General features: G+C 38.1%; 1 protein-coding gene across 1 annotated transcript; it reads right to left on the minus strand.

Annotated features, from left to right (window-relative positions):
• Positions 1–493: 493 nt before the first annotated feature.
• Positions 494–5,921, minus strand: atpaf1 (ATP synthase mitochondrial F1 complex assembly factor 1). Its single transcript, XM_086268607.1, has 10 exons — positions 5,813–5,921; positions 4,937–5,194; positions 4,208–4,316; positions 3,946–4,008; positions 3,518–3,580; positions 3,373–3,423; positions 2,061–2,108; positions 1,620–1,715; positions 1,196–1,303; positions 494–1,052 (listed from the first exon to the last, which is right to left on the minus strand). The coding sequence occupies exons 2-10, from the start codon at positions 5,149–5,151 to the stop codon at positions 870–872; spliced, it is 936 nt and encodes a 311-aa protein (XP_086124733.1). The 5' UTR covers positions 5,152–5,194; positions 5,813–5,921; the 3' UTR covers positions 494–869.
• Positions 5,922–10,217: the final 4,296 nt, after the last annotated feature.

The following is a 10,217-nucleotide window of genomic DNA, read 5'->3' on the forward strand; positions in this document are numbered from 1 at the left end:
AGCACAGGTTACCTGCCCACAGCTTACATGTAAAGAAAGTAAATCTAGTAAAGCTAAAACAATTTTGTACATGACTCGTTTCTACTTTCAGTTATTTCTAAATTCTGCACCAGAGCCTTTGGTGCCTCACTTGCAAAGTTCCACTTTAGGCCCAGAATATATGTTTATGTCATTTTATGCAGAGACTGCCCACCTCTGCTGCACTGTTGTTAAGGGTGTTATTATGGAAGTTTCTGATAAATCCATCAGTGTTATGTGTCAAAAGGAAGGACACACGTGAAATGTTTCCATCACTGTTAAAAAAATAAATAAAATCTGTCATAAATATTTGGTTAATGTGAACTCTAACGTACAGTAACAGTTGTATGGAATGATACCACACTGATCATTAATAAGTGGTCAGTCACAATCCAGGCTGTGAAGACTTTCCTGTTTGCCTCAGTATTGTGTTTAAAGTTTTTCTTCTGGTTAGAACGCTGACTATATAAACAGGTTACAGTTTTGAAGATGATTTATTACTTAATTGGATTCCTATGAACAATGTTCTTCTGCTTACATCACAGTCTGATATGAAAAACAAGACAAAGTGAGAACTATTTATTATAGAAGTGCTCACTTCAACATTATTTTCCCATTGAGGCAAACTGACAACACACAAGATGTGTAGTAAATATTGAGAGAAGCTGTTTGTGCTTCTTTAAGTTCTTTTTTCTGTAATTCACAGCTGCTGCTGGAGACTGCACACACAGAGCAAGAAGCAGCTATATCCCACTGGAGCGTGCTGAGCAAAGAAGCTTGGATATCTTTGCGACTGTACACGGAGACCAACAGTTCCTCAGCAGGCTGTCTGGTGGCAACTTCAGTCCATCTCAGGAACCCGTGGAAGGGTTTGCAGGCCCCAAACCGCTCTGCTCCAGCTCTGCTATGACTGACATGTGCTTGAATTCTGCAGGGTGGTGGTTAAACATCTCCACCAATCGGTAAGTCTCCTGTCTCTGGGTGCCGTAGAAGAGCTGCACCTGGTTAGCCAAACACTGAGCCTGCTGGACGGTCTGTGGAGATGAGGGACAGATGTTGAGGCCTTAAATACACATCAGGTGTGACACACTACATCCGCTGCATCGCTGTATTTGTGAATCTCTCAAGAACATAAAACCTCTGAAGTCTATTCATATAGGCTCGTATGTGGACTTACTATGAACTTGGGATCCATCTCTGCTGTCATGAGCACGATGCCCTTCTCCTCCTTCAGGTCTGGGTAGTGGTATAGGATCAGCTGACTGGGAGCATTCTCACCCAGCGTCTGCACACAGACACCATCAGGTAATTTACCGTGATAAACTCAAAGTAGAATTACGAGAGTTTGGGCAAAGTTGCTGTTACTGTAAATAGCCAAGCATGAACAGATCAACTCATTTCCAAAAAACGTAATTGCTAATTTCAAAAATGTAAAAAAACAAAATAAAGACTCTCTTTCCATCTTTTATGGTTAAAAATACCAAAGGAAAGGTGCCAGAAGGAATGACTCTGTAAAGCCTAGTTTCACAAGCTCCGGAATCCAGAGAGTAATGACCTTTCCCAGAAGCATGTCAAGGTGTTGTAAGTCTGAAGCACTTTACCTGGACGTTGATGAGGGAGGTGAAGTGGAGCTCGTGTCGGGACCACTGACCCACAAAGAACTCGTAACCCTCTTTCTGAGGCAAAGCGTAAAGGAACTGAGATGAAGGAGAAACAGAGAAAAGTCACCGAGGTGACGACTTAGAAAAAGAGGGAAAAAAATTGGGCTGCCTGAAAACAATAACAGCATCATGAAAGTCTTGATGATCAGATGGTTAATGAATAATCACAGGTATGACAATTTAAAGTTTAGTACTTTGCAGCTATTCAGCCAAACTTTGTTGCTGCTTTTGAAATACCCATCAATCACTTTCTGCAGCTTTTTTTTTTCTTATCTTCAGTATTTTTATTCCTTCGCTCCGAACTTTGGTCAGTGTTGCTGTTATTAAAGTGTTCAGAAATAACGTTGGCTTAGCTTCCATAGCTTGCTGCATTGATCTTACCATTGGGCAGGACTGTGATCTGCTGAAAATCATCTCATAGATCTGTGTCTGCAAATACAAGAGAGGAGAGAATATTAGATCATTATGAACAGTGCTTATCACAATTTAATCTGCAACTATAAATATTATCTTAATGGCATCGTTGCAGTGTTAGAGTGTTATTATCAGTCAATACCAAACTGCACAGAAAAGCCCCAAAGAAAAAAAAATCTGCAATTTAAATGTGTAGATGAGTCAAAAACAAACATTCTATGAAAGCAAGCACTTTATTTTTTTCCTGTGTTATTACTGACACCATGTCAAAGGAACTCTCTGCATCACTGCACAGCTTGTCCTTTTGCTTGTACATCATATATGAGTTAGCATTACCTAAATAGCAATGAGACCACAGACTGTATATAAAATATCATCTTGCCCTGTCAGACAGCAGATCATCTTCCTCCATCTCACCAAACATCCTTCATTACATCCATGACTCTTCTCTCTTTTCTTCCTGCTCTGCACACGTCCAAACCATCTCAGCTTTGTTTCCAAACATGATCTGTGCCTCTTATGCACTTGTTTCCAATCTTGTCCATCCTGGTCACTCCAAGTGAATCTCTGCCTCCTGTCTTTAGTTCGACCATCACAGCTGGTCTCACTCCCATCTTGTAAACCTTCCCTTGCTCATGTCCTTCTGTCACAAATCACCCCTGGCGCTCGTCTCCACCCAGTCCTGCACCACAACTCACATACTTCTCTATCACTGCTGACCACCTCATGCAGTACCATCGAATTATTATTTTTTTTTTAAGTATTTGTATAAAATATCACATCATAAAAATTAAACCCGATGCTAAATTTACAAAAACCTGCATTCTCTTGCATGGACAGCAGGGGGTGATTCCTCCTACTTGGTTTGGTTGTGAGGAAGAACATGGCCCTCAGCTTTGTCACTCTGTGACCTAAGTAAACACTTTTTTGGTCAGTCTGTGGTCTCAGCTCCTATTTACAAGTTATGCTAAATAAAGCACAAAGTTCATTTTGGAAATTGAGCTCATTATTAGAATCAGAAAGACAGAAAAATTACGCTACGTTCATTGGCCAATTAGTTAATCACAACTGTTTAGCCAATGAGCATGTTGTGTCACTTGATTTCTCTGTCACATCCGGTGTTTAAAAGCACATCTTTCCATCAAAGCTCACTGAACCATCAGATTTACTCTAAAGACTAATAGACAAAAACAAACAATCAGAAAGCCACCAAATATGAATATTATTTTCACATTTAAATCCAAGCAAAAAATAAAGGAGATAAAAACATAAAGCTCACTGGGATGATGGCGCTGACTGTATCCTTGGTAGAATAATACTTCATCCAAAGCTGAGAGAAAAACAGGAAAGGTGAAAACAGTTTCAAAAGGTTTCTGTACAGAGAGTCTGAGGCTGATGTGCACAGGCCAATCCCACACAATCACCTCTGCAATCTCCTCGCCTGTCTTGTCCTTGATCATCTCCAAGTTGAGGATGGAGCCCAAAGTCTAAAGAAAACACATCACAGTCTGAGACAACAGCAGAAGGGGAAAGTGACTTGAGAACCTCACTGTAATCACTTAAGTTGCTAACCAGCTACTGCAGTCACTCACAGCTTGCAAGGAAGATGCTAATGTGCCTGCAGACACTTGTGCCCTACATGCCAAGTGATGTAAAACAGTGGAAAGTGCGATGTAAACCAGAAACAGAGACAATTCACCTTCAAAATAAAAGCTGCAGCTTTTAAAATGCTGTTAGAGCAGTTAGACATAACTCTTAAATTGAAGGCGAACTGTCTCAGTATTCCATTTGTGTCCTATTCAAGATCCACTGCTGCCAACTGAGGCCTAAACCTCTTCTATCTTTAGCTCACCTTATTCTTTGTAAAACCTCCTGATGTTGCGTCACCAGCTGCCATCTTGTCCCTTTTTTCCAGCTGCAAAGATTTCCACAGCAAAAAGGAAATTCACTGACTACAACCAGACCATCCTAATGCAAACCAGTTACACACATCTGAATAAAATTGTCTACGCAACAACACAATTGTTAACAAGTGGTTTTTAGAAACGAAACAGTTTCTAACTAGTCCATTGTCTCATCATGTTGTTCAGTTGTGAGCCCCGCTGATACTCCACCTCCTGCTCCATAAATCGGACAAACTCTGCCTGCTTCGAGTGTCCCAGCACTTCCTTATTGGCTTCATGCCTTTTCTCCAGTCGGGTCTTGTACTCCTGCGGTTTGGCACTACAGAGGATTCAGACAAAGTCAGTGTAAAAACAAATTAACTAACTAACTATCTGTGTTTAATATCACTATTCTATCATGACTGCAACTGTACACATCATTATCATCTGATCACAGTTATTATTATCTTCAGGAACTTTTGATGAAAACATTAAAACAACCAATAAGTCAACGGTAACAGTGGAGAGTGTTTGTAGTTATACTATAATCCATTTTCGTGGCTTTATAATGATAACATAATGAAACAAGCAAACTGTTAAAAGCAGAAATTCATTCACTATCTTCCACTGGGTACTATTCCAACAACTCTCAAAGTAAACAAATGATAAAAGATTCACATTACATTTATGAAATGAATTCAATGGATATTTTTAATATTTATATATATTTCATATATACTACATGCTGGATTTCTCCTGCATTTTCATACGCCGACCCATTATAGTTTAACAATAGATATTCATATTAAAAACATATCAATAAATAATATTAGACAACTTCACTGTGGGTGAAATCTTTGAAGAGATACTCCGTATACCTCAGCGTTAATGTGAAACTGTAAACGACGGGAAACCTATCGTTTGTAAGGGGGTTGTGGTGGTGTGTGGCTGGTGGCTGACCTGCGCAGTTTCTGGATCTTGTCCTGGTACTTGCTGTAGTACGGATTCTCCTCTAGCTCGGGCTCCTTCCGCACCGAGAAGGCTCGGAACTGGACCGGGACCAGCCCGGGGATCAGCGTCCTGATGCCAGTGGCCCTGACCGCTAACATCCCCCGGTACAAACATGACATTTGCACCATTGCGGCCACCATCTTTCCATCGTTCCCGTCCCACATCTATAATACTCCGGCGGAGAGAACGGTTTACATATTGGTTCCGCTAAAAAAACAAAAACAAAAAAACAACAAACAGTTATCGCAAATAAAGTATCGACTTGTTTTAACATGTTTGTACTTGGACTACCCATTTACACCACAATAACAAAGTCATGTTTTTTAGTAGCAAAATATGACTTTTTACACAGAGAGAGGGAGAGAGAGAAAATTACAACTTCGTGTTCATAAAATGTGTAAATAAAGTAAAACTAAGTAAAATTAAATGAAAAATTAATAGTTCACAACACGTAATCCTTTAAAATTCATCTTCAAATATATATAGGTATAACAATTGGGAAGATAAGATAAGATGAAGGCAATCCATGCGGGTTTGTGTACATTTTTACAATGCTTGTATCTCTAGGCAGATGATCTCAGAGATAAGTGGACGCCTGCAATTTCCATCCTTATGTTACAGCCATTCCCTTAAAAGCTGGAGGATTATTCTCGTTATGTATCTCCAAATGTATCAAACAGCAGTGGTGAAAGATGAACTGCTTTAAGTCTGATACCTGTTCTGACACACTGTAACCTGTAGAGGTCACTGTTTACTTTCAATAAAAACTTCAGTGTTTTCACTATACATCAAAGCAGCCTTTGTTATATTAATGCCCTCACTTACTGAAGACTATCAGCTATATAATAAACTGCTCCAACTCCGAAGAGTCACTTACAGCTCTGACTTTGTGTGTGTGTGTGTATTATGCTGGCTGTAAATTTAATGAGATGTGTGTTTCCATGGTGACTGTCTGAGTGCTCCTGTGTTTACTTTCCACAGCCAATCATTTTTCAATCACTAATCAATAAACAAAGCAGTTGGGAGCAGTTCACAGCAGATGATTATGGCATGCGTGGTTGTGAGGTTATGTGTTCATGTGTAGCAGATGCTGCATAACATATATAAGAGACAACACTATTAAGGAGGTTAGCTCATTTAAATAAGAGATGATGAATTCTGAAGATTTTTTTGTCAGCAGGAAAAGTTTTTATTGATTGATCCAAGATAATGTTGCTGAACGTCTTTAGGGGAAACTGTATGTATACAGTTTATGCACGCAGCACATGTGTTTAGCGCTGCTAGAAGTGAACTTGGTATGTGTTGTTGGTGTGTTGTGATTTTACAGAAAGGCAAGAAGCAGAGGTAACGATCACCACCTCCTTTAAAAGAAGAAAAATGCATGTTTGCTACTGTTTAAATACCTTATTAAAACACAATATTTAATGACTTTGCGCTATCTCTCAATATTTTATGCACTCTGCATAGACTCCTTCGCCTGAAGAATTGTAAAATATTCTTATTTCTATAGTTGTTATTAAAATCTTCACTATTATTATTTCATTAGTCAATGAAGAGTGTTGGTGGATTTAATTTTTTTCCTTTAGTAAAAGTAGCGTTGCAAGTCTATGTAAAGTCCTCAGCATGTACCCCAGCACATGTAACTTAAAGCATTAAAGGTAAAAGTACTTATTCTGCAGAAAAATGTTTCCCATTAGTCTTACACGGGTTAATATTACTGTTGCAAATGTGTAAGGATGGTCTTATTTTAAATGTTTTATATAATTTGTTTTATCTACAGTATGAATTCAATTCTATAAAATGTTATTTTTGTGGTATGGGTGACCTGTATTATGTATAAAAGTGGTGAATTAATGAATTCAGATAAACAAACCTACAAATTGATTATTAAAACATATCAATAACATTTTAAATCTACAGAATGACACATTAACTGTCAATATCTGCAGTGGGATTAAAAATATTAAAGAAAACTGATGGTGGTGTATTTGCAAAACAACTGTGCTAAACGTAATAATATTCCTCTCTACATTTCGGGCAAGGTCATTACAGAAAACGTATTTATTTAGATGATTAATCACAGAATAAGTTTGCTTGGTTACTTTTTAGCTGCTCTGTTTTCACACACATGCAATGTGCAGTCTCTCACATGCAAACTGTAGCTGATCTCAGAACAGTGAAAGCAGAATCAGGACAAGCTGCTCTTTTGCTAAACCGACAAGAGGTTTATCCACAAGAGCACGCACAAGCAACCAGAAAATGCTGCTGGCCTCTAATGAAAACGACATAGTCAAGCAGAGTCAAGCTAGCTTCTAACTGCAGCCATTAGTTACTAGAAGGAAGTCTGCAAAGAGGCAACGTGAGATGTTTTATGTGACAGAACATTGTTTGAGATGTAACATTGAGATTGATGAGATCTCTTTCAATAAAAAGGTTTTTTTATTTTTTACTTTTTTTACTTTTTTTTTACTGAGCAAGCACTGTTGTATATGAAAACTGCAATCTAGATGGCATCAAACTGTCAGGAACACACATAAAAAAACCCATCTAAAATTGCATATTGAGTTATACATGGAATATTTTCACCTCGTTAACAAGCAGCCTGCAAGTCTTTAGTGTTCTCTGCTGTGCTTTTATTCAAAGACTTAACAATAAAAGGGTTTTAAAGTAAGAACAAATCTTGGAGAAAAGGCCGTTTTTGGCAGTGTTGACTTAATTTTTTAGGTCTGTGAATAAATACAGTCACTCACTGTGCTGTCATGCACAGAGAGTGGCACTTCCTCCTTTCTCACTGACCTACTGCTCTCCTCCGCCTCCTCGTCTCTTGGTCTCTCTTGCTCTCTTTGTTATGGGGGTCCTGCATGGAAGATGTATATTTTATGTGCAGCTCTGGAGGCTTTTACCATTAATTATAGAGAAACACTAAGCTCTCCATTTGCCGGACAGATGTTATTTTTTACTTAAGGAGAGAAAGGGGACTGTTCCATAATTCAGAGGTAATCCCGCTCACCAGAGAACAAATAAATAAATGAATAAATAAAGAAAGAAAAAGCAAAAACCACAAACATTTGGTACTCTGCTCCTGCGTGCTCAACACAGCAGCATGCACAGATTTCCTCCACGGTGTTCCACCTTTAAGTGCCTTCTGCGTAATAAATATGGAACAGCTGCTCCATCATTTCATTTTTTATTCAACCTCGAAGTATTTCTGAAAATCACAAACACACACACACACACACACACATTGTTGCAACATTTTTGAGCTTCAGAACAACGGTTGGATAAAGATGCCAAAGTGGAATTATTTGTTTCAAATCCAGACAATAATATAAATAATAATAAAGCAAAAACAAACAAACAAAAACACTCAGTCAGATATGGCACTATCTGTTGTTTGATATAGCAACAGACATATAAGACAAGTTTCTGCTGTCAGAACCTGTGACACTACCACAGGTACACTGAGAAACAGAGATTATAGGCAAACGTGATAATTCAGTCTTATTTACTCGCAACAGGAACAAAACAGATGTGTAGGTCTACAGTTTGCAAAAATATACCTTTTAAATAATGGTCATTTTTTAATACCACAAAGATTTGTGAAGCGTTGGGATTTCGGCTGGTCGAACGAACATGCGACATGCGGTGTTGGACTTTTTGCTTCAGTATTTCCATCAATAGTAATTTATTTTGTCCCATTTTGTATATATGAACCTATTAACAGGCTAATTGAAAAATGCAAATGACATGATTGATGTAAGTGTTTTAAAGAACCTTATTTCCAGCAGCTCACGAGGGGGCTCAGTCATTATAAAACTAATTATTAATAAAATGCAGCTCTGTGATAGCTACATCATTAAATCAAAAGCACAATAACTGAGTTTTTCTTTTTTTAATAATACAGACTGTTTCCTCATTACAATAAAACAATATATGAGAAACAAGAGTACATTTGAATGTTTTTTAAATGCATCAACAAAATAAAAGTAAGCCAAAAAAATAAATAAATAAATAAAAATAAATAAATAACAGAAGTCAAATGTACTTTTTTTAAAAAAGTGGATCTTAAAAAAAACTACATATAACAAGAAATAGTTAAAGGGGCATTGCTTCATCAGCTGCTTGACGTGTTGCTGGGTGTCACGTTCATTTGAGCAGTTTTGCAAATATGGCACCTCATTGAGACTGAGCCTTTGCTGGATATGTGAGATCAAGAGTCTGAGACAATGTGTCCAAAGTGATCATGGGCTGGATTCACACGCTGAAGTGAGCTCACAGGCAGAATCTTGGAGTCCATGATACATGACACTGATTATTTTCCCCAATACCCTGGAATGAGCCACTACTCTGAGGCATGAAATGTGAGTCAGAAAATAAATAAATATCACCACTGCAGAAACTAAATAATAGTGTTTTTATATGATACATTTATATCATGGGTTTTTAGGCAAAAATACATCAAAAACATCTCACGTGGGGTTTTCTGGTAGTTTTGTGTAAAACGTGATGAGATGGGGTCTCCTCATTATACGAAGAGCAGTTCAGCAGACTCAGGGTTAAACAGTAGAAGAATCATTTACTGTGGGAACTTATGCATCTTTGCAGGTCATATTATCACCCCACCTCTGAGGCTGCGCTCGACCACTGGGAGCATTTTTATATATCAGAAAATATTCTGCTCATCCCCTCATTCACATAAGATACTTTCTAATCCTATCATCTCTGTCATCTGATGAGACAGGTGACAAAGATGGTTTTGCCAGGGACACCAACAGGATGTCACAGAGCAGAATGCCTAAGCTTGACCTCTTGAGAGTTGTCCAATAGAAAGCTTTTCCAGCTTTCTGCCAACTCAGTGTCAGTAATGCATAAACAAGCATGCACTCCTGTAAATAACAAATTGGTAAACAAATCTTAAAATGCTTGACTTGTGAGGCTTTCATTCAGAGAATTTTATTTCAGGCTACTCTAATGCATATTGAATTGTGTTGAAGAAGTTGCCTGATAAACACTCCTCTGTGTCAGGGGCTGATGAGATGGAGATATTATACAAATTTGGGATCAATTTGGGATTCATCAAACCGTTTAATCCCGGATTAAATCACAGGCATGAAGTACAGCTCCTGCTTTTAGCTTTTTTTACTCAGATGCTAATCCAGGCTTAAAAATGTTGCCCGTGAAACCTGAAGTATCATTGTTTGATTTAATGATGCAGAAATATTAAGGAATC

Source organism: Aulonocara sp. 'chitande type north' Nkhata Bay, linkage group LG17, assembly GCF_057382095.1.
Source record: "Aulonocara sp. 'chitande type north' Nkhata Bay isolate Kocher_YH1m ecotype deep benthic linkage group LG17, A_spYH_male_GT1.1, whole genome shotgun sequence".
NCBI classification, from domain to species: Eukaryota; Metazoa; Chordata; class Actinopteri; order Cichliformes; family Cichlidae; genus Aulonocara; species Aulonocara sp. 'chitande type north' Nkhata Bay.

Coding starts and splice junctions, on each gene's coding strand:
- atpaf1 (XM_086268607.1), bottom strand. CDS start 5,151: ATGTGGGACGGGAACGATGGAAAGATGGTGGCCGCAATGGTGCAAATG. Junction 2,109..3,372: donor CAGTCAGCGCCATCATCCCA/GTGAGCTTTATG, acceptor TTGTATTTGCAG/ACACAGATCTATGAGATGAT. Junction 1,053..1,195: donor AGATGGATCCCAAGTTCATA/GTAAGTCCACAT, acceptor TCATCTCCACAG/ACCGTCCAGCAGGCTCAGTG.